This window comes from Littorina saxatilis, linkage group LG16 (assembly GCF_037325665.1).
Source record: "Littorina saxatilis isolate snail1 linkage group LG16, US_GU_Lsax_2.0, whole genome shotgun sequence".
In the NCBI taxonomy this organism is placed as follows: domain Eukaryota; kingdom Metazoa; phylum Mollusca; class Gastropoda; order Littorinimorpha; family Littorinidae; genus Littorina; species Littorina saxatilis.
In genome coordinates this window covers 23,784,615-23,800,182 of record NC_090260.1, presented here as the reverse complement: position 1 = coordinate 23,800,182, position 15,568 = coordinate 23,784,615, and the positions used below count along the sequence as shown (strand labels likewise).

The 15,568-nt window shown below is 42.1% G+C and overlaps 1 protein-coding gene and 1 long non-coding RNA gene across 2 annotated transcripts in view; both read left to right on the top strand.

Annotated features, from left to right (window-relative positions):
• The window catches only part of LOC138950629 (uncharacterized), a 13,968-nt gene extending 5,361 nt beyond the window's left edge, over positions 1–8,607 (top strand). Inside the window, exons 2-3 of the long non-coding RNA XR_011450755.1 lie at positions 7,060–7,197; positions 8,466–8,607. This is a non-coding gene — a long non-coding RNA (uncharacterized lncRNA). The remainder of the gene's footprint in view (positions 1–7,059; positions 7,198–8,465) is intronic.
• LOC138950628 (prion-like-(Q/N-rich) domain-bearing protein 25) overlaps positions 1–15,568 on the top strand; it is a 201,083-nt gene that overhangs the window by 118,199 nt on the left and 67,316 nt on the right. Inside the window, exon 6 of the mRNA XM_070322336.1 lies at positions 13,377–13,454. Within this exon, the coding sequence (XP_070178437.1) occupies positions 13,377–13,454 (78 nt within the window). The remainder of the gene's footprint in view (positions 1–13,376; positions 13,455–15,568) is intronic.

The following is a 15,568-nucleotide window of genomic DNA, read 5'->3' as shown; positions in this document are numbered from 1 at the left end:
AAAAACATCTGGAGATATCATACCCAGGAACTCTCATGTAAAATTTCATAAAGATCGGTCCAGCAGTTTAGTCTGAATAGGACTACACACACACACACACACACACACACACACACACACACACACACACACACACACACACACACACACACACACACACACACACACCATGACCCTTGTCTCAATTCCCCGTCTATGTTAAAACATTTAGTCAAAACTTGACTAAATGTAAAAAGTCGCGTACGGCGAAACTATAACATTTAGTTAATCCGTCGAACTCACAAAATAATACTGAACGCACTGCGTTTTTTGCACCAAGACAAAACAGCTTCGTCAATCCTCGCGGTACAAGGAAGTCGCTCACTTTTTCCGTGCAACACCAAGAGAAACTGACACGCCAGAATAGTGCACTAGCATATTGCGGTGAGCAGGAAAGCTCGCTTTTCTGTATTCTTTTAACTTTCTGCGCTTGTTTTGAATACAACATAATTATCATATCTATATGTTTTTGGAATCAGACAATGATAAAGAATAAGATTAAATCATTTTTGGATCGATTTTTTTCATCATAAGCGTAGTACTAATTATCCTAATTTCGTTAATTGTGATCACATTTTAAAAGTAAACATGACATATGTATATATTTTCAGATTCAGAATTTGATGAAGATTACGATGCAATCAGTTGTAAATCTGTTTGCGAAAAATCGATTTTAATGACAACATTAATGAGCAAACTCATTAATTAATGTTTAAGCCTCCAAGCTGAACTGCTTTGTCGAAGATTACTTGACCAAAATGTCGACGAATTTGGTTAAAAAGTGAGAGCGTGACAGTTCCACTTCAATTTCCACCAACAACCGGATATGACGTCATCAAAGACATTTATAAAAACAAAATCAACGTGTGGAGATATCATACTCCGGAACTCTCATGTAAAATTTCATGAAGATCGGTCCGGTAGTTTTCTCTGAATCGATGTACACATGCACACACACACACACACACATACATACATACGTATAGCTTACCTGGAACGCCGAAGAAGAAGAAGAAGTATAGCTTACAACACGAGTGGTTTTTTATATGGCTTGTATTTCAGTCAAGACCCAGCGGATGAATATCATAGGGATCCACGAGCCTCTGGCGAGTGGATCCCGATGATATTCCCGCTGGGTCTTGACTGAAATACAAGCCATATAAAAAAACACGAGTGTTGTAAGCTGTATATCCCATGCGTACACCAAAGACAACGTGGACCACAACAAAGCACTGTACGTAGTTACCTGTGGTGTGTAAAATAGGTGAGCCAGCAAGGTGTGTTCCTCTTCACTAACCCATGCTAAAGCCACGTCGCCGAAGAAATAAAATGCAAACAAGTGCATCCGTAAATGTGTGTTAAATCTACATTCAAACCACTGTTCGATTTGATTTTGAATGCATTTTAGTTTCAAGATAGAAAAGAAAGCACACGCAATGAAAGTTTTCATTGAATCAAAGACAGTTTCGACCTAGACACAATCATTTGTCGTAGTAAGCGTAGACATCCGGTCTGCTCCCCGCCTAATGGCCGATGTCTTCCGTCTTCGGGGGACTACGTGGGTTTAAATTTGGAGTGGTCCTTCTCCTAGAGGAGTTTCCTTGCAGGTATAGTGAGCCTCCTCTGCCCTCGTTTTAATTTTGGAGTGATCTTCTCCTAGGACAGCTGCCTTCCAGGGTTGACGAGCCTGTCCTGCCCGGCTATTTAACCCATAGTTGGGGGTTGGTTCGTGGGCACTAGGGCGTATCCACACGCCGGTGGGCCTGCATGCCACACGTCTAGGGGCCAACCACCTCCGAGTCCTTGTAGTTCGGCCTGGGGCCTTTCGGTACCCAGTTCACGCCTGTCGCCACGATGGAGGCACTACAAAGGGCTTGCTGTGGAGAGGTTATGTACTGGCAGGAGAGACTGACGCAAGCTGCTCTCTTTTTGCGTTGTCCTGAAAAGGACGTGCTAGCCAGCGGTGAGGGCTGAAAGCGAGAGGTGACAAGCACAAAACACTTCGCCAACACACTAGACACATCACACAACCATTTGACAGGCAAAGACAGTTTCGATTTAGGTTCTGAGTCCGTCCAAGGTCACAGGGCCAGGCTACGATTGCCAAAACCGGTTTGGTTAACTCGGATCCCAATTCTAGTTTAATTTTTGTGTTGGAGTGTAGAATTACGAAAATAAACTAACATTTTACTGAATAACTTTCTTTAGATTTAACCAGTAATTTCATGTTCGTGAAATATATCTCTGAGTTAATTTGTTCGATCGTGCTTGGGTTAATCAACCCACACTGGTAGCGTCAATTCTGTCTACAACGATGTAATGGCCGCTCCTTGAAACTGCGTGTTGAATACCGTTTGGACTGATTTTACTCCATCAGGATGAAATACACGTTTGCTGAGCTCTTGGATACTTTCATATAACGATGAACTTACGTCAGTGTAAGGCAAAACAGTTGGACATGCTCGAAAAATGGATGAAACATATGGAACACGAAGAGGGTCAAATGCTCGAGCAAGTACTCGCGCATTTACTCGATCACTTTCGAAACTGCTCGAGTAAATGCGCGAGTACTTCTGAAAATGCTCGCGCACTTTCGAAACTGCTCGAGGAAATGCGCGAGCACTTTTGAAAATGCTCGAGCAGTTTCAAACTGCTCGCGCACTTTCAGAACTGCTCGAGCACTTTCAAAGTACTCGCGCATTTAAATGCGCGAGTACTTTCTCGCGTATTTCCGAGAAGTAACGAGCGGGTAAAGCAAAAACTTGTCGCGGAACAGTCATCTTTTTGGCATATAACGTTGCCATGCGAGCGACCTCTTGAGACACCGTGCACATGAGCCGAGGCGAGCCAAAGCCAAAAAAGTTAACAATTTGAATTTAAAAGTACACTGATACTTACCGATCGACCATCCCAGTAGGTCTGTCCGCCAATTCCCTGATGCGATCGTTAATAATCCCAGCGACCGCCCTTCCCGCCTCCATGACGACTACAGATGCGTCGTTTCAGTAAATTTTCCGGGTCAAGTTTTCAATAAACCCAACCAATGACTTCGGTACAACTCGGGAATCTCCGATTCAAAAGTACTCGCGCATTTACTCGAGCAGTTTCGAAAGTGCTCGAGTAAATGCGCGAGTACTTGCTCGAACATTTGACCCTCTTCGTGTTCCATAGAAACAGCCTGTGCTGGATGACGAAGCGAACCGGCCACCTTGTAATTGTACTGGTTTTGTCTGTCGATCATCGTGCTTCTGTTCAAACTGAACTTTGTGTGTCGCCGGGAAGGTTAGATGAAACTGTGCTTGGAGAACTCGACCCGCTGTGCAGTTAAGAGTTGTATCCACTTCATGTTCAGTCTTGCATAGTGTTGATTCACTTTGTGTCAGTGCAACGTGCCATTTAATTTGTGTTTTGTTAGATCAGCGGTGCATTTTTAGATCAGCGGTGCAGTGTTCGTGGAAGGGAGGTTACTCTAGCTTCACCTCAAATGAACAGCGCGGTTCGTTTGCTGTCACTATCAGTTGATTTTTCGCTTTTGTTCTTTTTTTTTACTCGACCTGCACCCAAAGTGTAAAGATAAACGCTTTGTTTACTGAATCAACATTCACATACATGTTGTGTTTTCTTTTGTTTAGCCATATGAGCAATGCTCTTCATCAATCCACTGAAACATGTTCGGTGAAGGGTCAAGGGTAGGCAGAAGTATAGTTCCTCGGCCAAACCGGAATCGGTACTATGATATATTTTTTTGAGCCCATTATGTATTTATTGAAGCCGAAAAATACAACATATATACCCATAGTTGCATTACAGAGACAAAGAAGCAGCTCATGGGATATATATACCAGCTATTGTGTTTTCAGCGTAGCAATAGGGTCCGATATTTAGACGAGACAAGTATAATGCGACTCGTCTTCGACTCGTCGCATTATACTTGTTCGAGTCTAAATATCGGACCCTATTGCTACGCTGAAAACATAATAGCGATTATATAGCTGTTATGACCTTGATTTGTTGTTCAAAACTTACAAAATGACAGTTTTTGCGTCGATGCGTTGATCTCAGGTTTTGATAGCAGACAAACTTCTTACGCGCATCATGTTCGCGCAGACATGCACACCGCTACACGCTTTCTGACTTTTGAAGAAAAACTGACTCCAAGTGCGTTCGATTTCACAACACAGTTGTTGAAACAAAGTTGTCAGTGTATGCTGTTGTCGATAGAAATATCGCCGCGTGGTACAGATGTGTAAACCGGAACCATGCGTCGGCCATTTTTCTCAATATGCTTTTGGATATTGAGTAAAATGGCCGACTTCGGCAGCAATATGCATTGATGATCTGGAGAGACCATCCAATCACAGCCCCCGAATTCCCCCACGTGTTCATCAAAATAGCTATATACATGCATACATACACCACGACCCTCATCTATATTCCCCCTCTGTGTTAAAACATTTAGTCAAAACTTGACTAAATGTAAAAAGAGAAAAGCGCACTTGCATGAAAAGCGCTCTACTCTACTGCGCTATATACTGGCTTGTCACTTTCTGTACGGGATTTCCTGTGAAGCGCTATGAGCTAATTCGCTACTGGTTTGTCACTTTCCGCACGCTTATTTCGTACACAAGTGCGCATTGCCGCATGGACAGAGTTATAAAGGTTTGGTGAGAAAAAAAAAATGCAGTCTGTTTATTTCATTCTATGAGGTCGACAGCTTGACTAAATGCAGTAATTTCGCTTCACGCGACTTGTTTTTCTTCGATTTGTTGAACGTGGTCTCTATTAGGCAACACACATGTGCTTTGAGACGTTGCTATTATTGTTTTGTTTACAGTAGAAACTTGGGGTCAACACTGCTGAAATGTTACTAACACAGTCTTATTATAGCCATGTTTGAGTGAAAACAGCTTTAGCTGTGGACAGAAACTATAGTTCGTTTTAGGCGTACACTTTAGAATGAACGCTACCAAAAGTGCAAAAAAAGAGACAAAGCCTAACGGTTTTGATGTTTTTACATTTAGTCAAGTTTTGACTAAATGTTTTAACGTAGAGGGGGGAATCGAGACGAGGGTCGTGGTGTATGTGCGTGTGTGTGTGTGTGTGTGTGTGTGTGTGTGTGTGTGTGTGTGTGTGTGTGTGTGTGTGTGTGTGTGTGTGTGTGTGTGTGTGTGTGTGTAGAGCGATTCAGACCAAACTACTGGTCCGATCTTTATGAAATTTGACATGAGAGTTACTGAGTATGATATCCCCGGACTATTTATTTCTTTTTTTGATAAATGTCTTTGATGACGTCATATCCGGCTTTTCGTGAAAGTTGAGGCGGCACTGTCACGCTCTCATTTTTCAACCAAATTGGTTGAAATTTTGGTCAAGTAATCTTCGACGAAGCCCGGACTTCGGTATTGCATTTCAGCTTGGTGGCTTAAAAATTAATTAATGACTTTGGTCATTAAAAATCTGAAAATTGTAAAAAAAAATAAAAAATTATAAAACGATCCAAATTTACGTTCATTTTATTCTCCATCATTTTCTGATTCTAAAAACATATAAATATGTTATATTTGGATTAAAAACAAGCTCTGAAAATTAAAAATATAAAAATTATTATCAAAATTAAATTGTCGAAATCATTTCAAAAACACTTTTATCTTATTCCTTGTCGGTTCCTGATTCCAAAAACATATAGATATGATATGTTTGGATTAAAAACACGCTCAGAAAGTTAAAACGAAGAGAGGTACAGAAAAGCGTGCTATCCTTCTCAGCGCAACTACAACCCCGCTCTTCTTGTTAATTTCACTGGCAGGGGGCCCGGATAGCTCAGGTGGTAGAGCACTGGACTTGTGATCGAAAGGTCGCTGGTTCGAATCCGGGCCGGGACGGACACGGGTCAACTTTATGTGCAGACCCAGAGACGGTATCCATCTCCCACCCCCGTGTCACCACAATGGCACGTTAAAGATCTTGGTCATTCTACCATAAGTGCAGATGGCTGATACCACATAAACACGCACACATTAAAAGCCGTGAGGGCGTAAAAACTCGAATCGTATAAACCAATTCATGTCCAATATAGGCAATTAAGACCTGACGGACAATAAGCCCCTTAAAATTTCCTCCTTCCATTTCACTGGCACTGCCTTTGCCACGGGCGGTGGAGTGACGATGCTACGAGTATACGGTCTTGCTGAAAAATGGCATTGCGTTCAGTTTCATTCTGTGAGTTCGACAGCTACTTGACTAAATGTTGTATTTTCGCCTTACGCGACTTGTTGTTTCTGCAACAGATTTGACATGTGCAAGTTACCCAGAGAGGGTGAATACAGCGAATTAAATTTGTTTGAGCGCTCTAGCGCCGTTAGTTTGTCAGAACATGAGGTGCTCCATATTAGGCAATGTTCAATATGATTTGGTAAAATGCAGTGTATTCATTTCATTCTGTGAGTTCGACAGATTGACACATGTAATTTCGCTTATTGCGACTTTTAAAAAAAATTCGGTTAATGTATTTGATGTCGACTTAGGCTTAAAAGGAAAGTTGAAGCCGCAATTTGGCGCCTTCATGTTTCGATCAAATTGATTGAAGTTCATGTCAAGCAATCTTTCCGGACTATGGGATTGCATTTCAGCTTGGAAGCTTCATAAGTAATTAATTGGCGAGGTCATTAAAAATCTTCAAATTACAATTCTAGTAATCGATTAAATCATGATGTAATCTTATTCTTTTTCATTTCCTGATTACAAAATATGGATATTATGTTTGGATTATAAACAAGATTTAAAAAAAGAAAAAGCATGCTTTCCTTTGATGCGCTGTATGCTACTGCGCTATATTTGCTTGTCACTTCAATCGATCATGTTTTCCATGTGAATATGTCACCACTTTCAGTCTGGCTCGCGGGCATTGGCAAAGCGTTGTCTTCCCGAAATGCATTGCGTTTCAGTATTATTCTGTGAGTTTGACAGATGGACTAAATGTATTAGTTTCGCTTCACGCAACTTGTTTCTGTAAATGAACAGAGTCCGTGACAGGGAAGGTGCTAGGGAAATGCACGGGCGGCACGTCGTGTGAGGATCAACACGCCATTTGCAACGAGGCCGCCGATCTGTGCAAGTGCAAGCAGGGCTACGTTCCCGAGCCAACCACCCTGGCTTGTAGTGAGTATCTGCTGGTGCTGGTGTGTTGTGGTTGGGAGTCGGTTGGGATGGGGGGGGGGGGGGTGTTGTGGGGGAAGGGGGGCAGGGCATTGGTGTTGTGTATGTGTTGCATTTTTGTGGGAGTGGGTTGGGTTGGGTTCGGAGGGGCAGGGGGGGGGGGGGGGGTGGGGGCAGGTCATTGGGTGTATGTGTTGCGTTGTTGTTGCAGGGCGGGGATATAGCTCAGTTGGTAGCGCGCTGGATTTGTATTCGGTTGGCCGCTGTCAGCGTGAGTTCGATCCCAGGTTCGGCGGAAATTTATTTCAGAGTCAACTTTGTGTGCAGACTCTCTTCGGTGTCCGAACCCTCCCCCCGTGTACACTACATTGGGTGTGCACGTTAAAGATCCCACGATTGACAAAAGGGTCTTTCCTGGCAAAATTGCTTAGGCACAGTTAATAATTGTCTACCTATACCCGTGTGACTTGGAATAATAGGCCGTGAAAGGTAAATATGCGCCGAAATGGCTGCAATTACTGGCCGTATAAAATTTCATCTCACACGGCATCACTGCAGAGCGCCTAGAACTGTACCCACGGAATATGCGCGATATAAGCGTCATTGATTGATTGATTGATTGATTGATTGTGCGGGCGGGAGTGGGATGGGATTGGGGTCGAGTGTGGGGGGAGGGGTAGGTGATTGGATATTGTGTATATGTTACGTTTTTGTGTGGGTTGGAGTGGGTTAGGGTGAGGGATGTGGTTAAGTTTGTGTGTGTTGTGTTGGTGTGTGCGTGACTTATGCGTGTTGGTGGGTAGGTAGGAGTGTACTGAATTCGTCATTTTCAACACTGTGTTTGCCCGAGTGTAGCACAATATATTAGCACAAGCAACCTACCCTTTTTCTTCTAAAGGGCAGAGGTGCAAGAACATTTAAAATGTGTCTCTTTACCAGGCACACACACACACATACACACGCACACAAACAAACACACACATACACACACACACACACACACACACACACACACACACACACACACACACACACACACACACACACACACTCCTGTGTATTGTACTGTTTGTCAATTTATGACTCAGAGATGGACATTGGTTGTCTCGTACCTTGTGTAATATACTGTTTGTCTGTGTTCTGTCTCAGAGATGGACATTGGTTGTCTTGTACCTTGTGTAATATACTGTTTGTCTGTGTTCTGTCTCAGAGATGGACATTGGTTGTCTTGTACCTTGTGTAATGTACTGTTTGTCTGTGTTCTGAATCAGGTGTGGCCAAAGGTGAAAGCTGTGAGGGCAAACCATCGTTGTGCATCACAGGGTCTGAGTGCGACCCCACCACGCAAACGTGCAGTACGTGCTCAATGCAAACTATACAGACACAGACAATACACACACATGGCTCTCTGCAATCAGTACAGCGTGATGTGAAGGGGTGAGGGGTGTGTGCATCTTTTTTTTGTTGTGCCAAAGCTCTATACTTGTTGGGCGACTGAGTGCATTGTGATGTGGAAGGGGTGTGGGATGTGTGCATTTCCTTCTGCCAAAGCTCTATAATTGTTGGGCGACTGAGTGCATTGTGATGTGGAAGGGGTGTGGGATGTGTGCATTTCCTTCTGCCAATGCTCTATAATTGTTGGGCGACTGAGTGCATTGTGATGTGGAAGGGGTGTGGGATGTGTGCATTTCCTTCTGCCAATGCTCTATAATTGTTGGGCGACTGAGTGCATTGTGATGTGAAAGGGGTTTGGGATGTGTGCATTTTCTTCTGCCAATGCTCTACGATTGTTGGGCGACTGAAAACATTGTGATGTGAACGGGGTGTAGGGTGTGTGCATCTTTCGTCTACCAATGCTCTATGATTGTTGGGCTGCTGAGTGCATTAGCAAGATCTAGATCAGCACTTTTCAGGACGTGTACGAGAACGTGTACGGGTAACGTCATCAAATCTAGTTTTTACGTCACGCGTTTGTCAAGATCTGCAGTCTTGGTGGTAGCAAAACAACGTATGCATTTGGAACATTGGAGAAAAAAGTGAATCAAGGGTGAGGCAATATCTACACGTACACGTACAGGTATTTGCTACACGTTCGACCATCTAGAACACTGTAATGTCGCCTTCCAGCCACTCGCCACATTGCTTTGACCAGTCAAACATGTGTAGCAAGATTTGTTGGTGTGTTTTTGTTGCTCGCGTGAACAAATGAAAATCTTGCAAATAATCCGACATAGCAGAGAGAGTTTTAAGTATACAAAATAATGTATCCTGTGAAAATAAACACATACATGTGAAAATAAGCAGGCATTTAGAAAGCAGACAGTTTAAAATGACACTGTGATTGTTAATGCATGTACATTCAACTCCGGCAGCTCACAGTAGTAATGTCTTTCATATACGTTTGCTGACATTTTCTGTCGGCGACGTGAATGAGTCCACTTCTGAAAGATTACTCGTGCGTTGAAATCCACACATCACCCATGTCTGATTAAGAATAAACATCCTGAGTAATTGGTGAGTATTAGGATTCATATGTGTCCTGTTGTATGGCCGTCCGGCCGTGGACAAACAAATTCAAGTTTTTCAAGCTAGACCTCTGAAACTTTGCACTCTCTTAGTGATTTCACAAAGTGACCCATATTTCGTTGACCCTCGATACATTTGGGGATCACAGCGGGGTCAGAGCTAGCTAGGAATGCATTGTACTCTAATGTTGTCATGTTATTGTTGTGTGTTTTATCTTCATGTTTTAAAATTATCTCCACAACTTATAAAGTATACTTTTACACTAGAATTATGTTTAAACAATCAAGTATGTATGTTTAATATTATTCTTATGAAGTTATTTTACAACTATTTAGAATAGAACAGGATGGATGTTTTGGATGTTAATCACTGGGAGCAGTCAGAAGAGTAAGAATTCTGTTTTGTTCTCACTATTATTTGCTTATGAAGATCATGATGTTGTTCTATTGCTTAGTCAGTCCTAGAAATAATGTCCTAGACCTGTCTTACCTTGCTGTTATCAGTATTTTTGCCCTCTCTCATTACGATGCTATGGTATTTCTGTGGGTCTCCACATGTGTTTGTTTATAGGGCGGAAGTGACCTCCCCTTGTACACAATAGGCCCTCAGAGGAAGCCCACGGACAGACTCGAATAGAACATGCACATAACACAGAAGGTCTGCACAGCACACTCACACACAGCAATACAGCACACCGTCTTGTACCTCCTTCTGCCCTGCCGAAGTCGGGGTATCCTTTTTAATCCACCGAATCTCACAACAATTAATATCCACAGCCATGTGTGTCTTCTGCCTCCGAACACACACGCTACAGAGCTCGACTCGATGTGCGCAGTTTCGTATAAAAATTATTTTCCAAATTTCCCCACTGTGTTTTTATAAAATAATCATATTATGAAAGCACATACATTCTTATCTTAGTTGTTATGTATTCATTGTTAGCAAACATCGGCATTATTCATGTTTTACTTTAAACGCAATCATTGTTATTTATAGATCACAGGCACTTGATGTAAGTAGGCCACACACGTGTAAATGTTGTGCCCAGTCCTTGTTTTTATTTCTGTTATTATTTTAGTTAGCAGGTCTAGTTGAGCACGTATTAAGTATCATGTACCCTCTACTAGTCATTGTGCATTTTAGTTAATGGACTGATGATGTCATTGTATGGAGTCGACGCACGTGCGAGGATATGTATGTGTGGGAGGGGGGGGGGGGCGTGGGAGATGGAAGCTTGCTGTATGTTATGTAATGTATATATTGTGTGTGATACGTGGAAATGTGATACTATTTATTTGCATGTATGATACAGGTACAAATGTGATAATTGTAGGCTTATACTAGTGATTACTGTGTGTGATACATGAAATGTGATATGAATGCTGTTTTTATATGTTATACTCTTACTTTCTCCCAAGCGCAAGACAAATTCTTCTATGAAAATTGAAGCCAATAAAATTTGAGTTGAGTTGAGTTGAGTTGATGTTCGTTTCATAAAAAAAACTTAACGTTGAGGTTATCTCGAATGTTTTTGAAGCTGGAGCTTTGATACTATGCACAAATCTAGGGTTTGATAATCTACCAACTTGACGTAAGTTTGATTGACCCTCGTCAAGTCTTGGGGTCACAGGGGGTCATGTGCGATTCATAGTAACTCAACATTGACGTTATCTTGGGCGTTTTTGAAGCTGGAGCTGTTCCAACTTTGAACACTTCAAGGGTTTGAAAATCTACCGACGTGACCCTAGTTTGGGTGACTTCCGTCACATTTTGGGGTCACAGCGGGGTCATGTTTGTAAAAGCTTTACATTGAGGTTTTCTTGGTTATTGTGGGAGCAAAAGCCTTCCAATTTCAGGAAATTGTAGGTGCTGGTAATCAGCAGACAGGACCAAAATTTGGCTTGTTTACATACAATTTTAGAGTCCCAGCATAGACATGTTTGCTGGAAAAGATTTTCACCACTGAAAAGATTTCACTGAGCTATCTTGGATATGAGTCTTGACCTCATTAAGCTATGATGTCATTTGTTTGATTTGGTCACAATCTTGGCTAGACTCTTGGTTATGACATCATATTTTTTTTCTGGGCAAGCTAAAACTCACTTTGGGAAAGAAAATGAGTAATTATTCGGATTATTGTTAAACAAAAAGGAATAAGTTGGTGGACGATTGTGGTGGTAAATAGGTTGGTTTGAATATATGTGAAATATTCTTAGGGTTGAATGGATTGATACAGATCACATGAGGATCAAGTTTGTGTCAATCAGTCGGACGTGAAAGTTCTCTTGAACATTATTTTATGAAGCTGGAACAGCTTCTTTTTTTTCTTTTTCTTTTTTTTTTGGGGGGGGTGGGTGTGTGACGGGGTAGTAGAATCCTCTTTTTAAGACCTACAAAACCCTAATGTACATAACGAAGGAGAGTCGTATAAAGCATTTGCTTTTCTCGTTTTTGTTGCGTCTGCAAAAACCTACATACAGTGTTTACAACTCTTTCCTTCATGTCGCATAACAGCATTTCTAATGTCGCAAACTTATTGGGATGTTTGCATGTAGTTGGTTTTGGGTAGGTCTGTCTTATTAGATATTTTCTAACAGAACTGGATGGTTGCATGGATTTGGTGTTGGGCAGATCTGTCGTATTACAGGTTGTCTAACACCATCCTGAACTCAGGTCAAAATGAGTTCGGCTCATTCTCTCCCTGACCGGACGCTACAGTCCTACGCGAATCTATCAAAACAAAAATACAGAGTTATCTCCCATATGGTTTTCGCGAGCACTGATCTAAATTTGAGATCAGTGTTCGCGAGACGAAAATGATTGCAGATTGGCCGACTTCGACAGTGATCTCCGTTCTGTTCTTCACAGTTATCATAAAGACATCGTTCTAAGGTCAAAACAAGTCGAAATTTTGGGACTGCTGCCGGAAGGAGACCGTAATATATGGTTTGATGACTGTCAACTGGTTACAGAAAAAAATCGTCTGCTCCAGTTAGCCCCGAAACCAAACGGTTGATTATCACGTGACACTTTTGCCATATTTAGAGTTGTTTGCACAGTAAATACAGCCGCGAAAAATAGCTCGCTTGAAACTGTCTTACATATCAATTCCTTTGTAATTTAAAAATTACAAAAGCCCATGAAAAACCATTATCGACGATCGCGAATCTGCTTATATCAATAATACATTACATAAAGCTCTAAATATGTAAAAAAAAATAAAAAAATAATAATAATAAAAAAAAAAACGGTTTCCTTGCCAGACAAGAAAATTCAAGGCATCCTGTCAGGGAGAGAATGAGCCGAACTCATTTTGACCTGAGTTCAGGATGGTCTAACACATGTTACAGGTTACATAACTTGAGGCCAGGTCGCTCAGTTGGTCGAACACTGGACTTGTGATTTTAGGATCCTAGATCGCGGGTTCGAATCCACGACTGAAATGCCACGAGTCACATGTATGTGTTGACTTGAACCCCCGTATCACCGCAGTGGCAGGTTAAAGACCTGGGTCATTCTGCAATACATTCAGGATGGCTGATTACACCTATGTAGAGCAACTCTTGTTGCTGCTAGCTTTCCGCTGGAAGGAAGCAACTCGAATTTGCAAGCAATGGGATAATAGAATGACAATGAAATGATTTGGTGTGTTGCAGGACTGACGCTGGGCCAGATCTGTAACAAGGACATGGATTGTATGACCACTTCGATCTGCGACATCGACGGCATTTGCAGTGAGCGCCTTGACTCCCCACGCCCATCCAACCCATTCCCCCTATCTCTATTTCTCTACCTCTCTCTCTCTCTACCTCTCTCTCTCTCTCTCTCTGTCTGTCTGTATGTCTGTCTCTGTCTCTCTCTGAAGAACCCCGGACACGGACATCTTTGTCATTCTTCTCTACCACGCTGAAGCCATCAAGTTGACTGTATACCTGGATACGGGATCAGGAAAACATCGGCAACTGATCAACCTCTCTGAGCTTGCAGAGTCCCTGGGGCATGACTACTGTGCCACTCTTCTTGGGTTCTATGTGTACAGCGGATAGGACTGCACCAGTGCATTCAAAGGAAAGGGGAAGGTGGGGCCCCTTAAGAAACTGGAGAAGAACCCCAAGTTTCACACGGCATTCAGGCAGCTTGGTGACGACTGGGATGTCAAACTTCGGGTGGTGAAGCAGTTGGAAGAGTTTACGTGCCTGATGTACAATTACAGTCGTGAGAAATCAGTTGATGTCGTTCGTGGAAAGCTACTCCGCAAGATGGTGGGAGACAACGAGAAACTCACGTCCAAGTGTAAGGTCGATCTAGCCCGCATGCCTCCCTGCCAATCTGCTCTGATGCCGCACATTCAGCGAGTAAACCACCGCGTTGCCCTGTACAAGCGTGCTCATGAAGGCATTCTGGAGAGGCCCAAACCCTACGACCAGGGGCAGGGATGGACGACAAATGCAGACGGTGTCCTGGAACCCGTGTGGTGCCTCAAGCCCATTCTACCTGTGTCGCTGATCGATCTTCTGGCAGATGGTGGTTGTGAAGAAGAGGATGACGAGGAAGACGAGGAAGAAGATGAGGAGGTTGACTTTGACGCGTTTGCTGAAAGCGATGACGAGTTTTGAGTTATCATTACAGTCTGTGTCATTTGATGTCGTCTACTGCGGACTATCGCTAAAGTGAATATAATTATTTTCTACTTTGGCACCACAATGAGACTCACCATGTACAGTGTTTTGGGGACCCAAAGAGCGCGCTGGATATATTGTCCTGGAAAATCATTACATTTTGTCAGTATCAATGTGTGTAACTTGCACAAAATCAAACATTGTAACATTCAAACCAGAGCTATTACGATTTTGATGTGTATACGGTGTAACAAGATATGCTTAACATGACAATGTGCGCCTTTTGTCTTCAAACACTAATATTCCATCCATTTTCAATCGTTTTGGCGCAGCATGAAATAATTCGGATGATTGACACGGGTTGCCGATTAATCGGTACACTTTGTGAAATCCACAAAAACGGAAAATATTCAAGAACAATCAACAATTTTGTACAACAATGAGTGCAAATGTTGTTGCTATTATCCCGTTCAATCTTTTATATTCAATACTTGTCTTTAAATCTTTCATAGTTTAGGCTAGAAAAAAACAATTTGTCATGTTTTGGGCGATTTTGTACCCAAATGTCTGAAAATAGCCCATTAATTGCATGGTCATCAATATTTCAATATCAGTGTGAGATCAAAAGTTATTAACATTAGTGTTTACCATAGTTTTTGTTCAATGATAGTCTTTCTATCTTCAAATGTTGAGGCTCTTAGCCGCAAAAATTCGGACGAGTTACCTGGACTGCCGTTTAATTGGTATGCTTTGTGAAATCCACAAAAACGGAAAAGTATTAAAAAACAATCAACAATTTTGTACAACAATGAGAGCAAATGTTGTTGCCATTATCCATTGCTATCTTTTGTGTTTAATACTTGTGCACGTCCTAGATACTGGGAAATACTATGGGTTGTCAACTTTGAATGACTGTCACAATATCTCTGTGCAATGGATGACAAAGGGGATGCTTTGATGTCAAAGGGGATGGATTTGACTTACTGTAACAACCAAGTTTGGGTTTCCAAACATTGCTGTGGGTTTTAAACGATTTAATTTTTAGCCAAAATGCCCCCAAAACAGCACCTAAAACTGGGACAAAAATACACCAGTCTGTGTTGCAGCTGTACATAATGGAGAATAAAGCTCTGTGAATTTTATTGTGATGTTTATGGGTCAGCTGAAGGATTATTCTCGACATACACACTCAAGAATTACATCCATTTTTCTTCTTCTGGGAGTTTGTT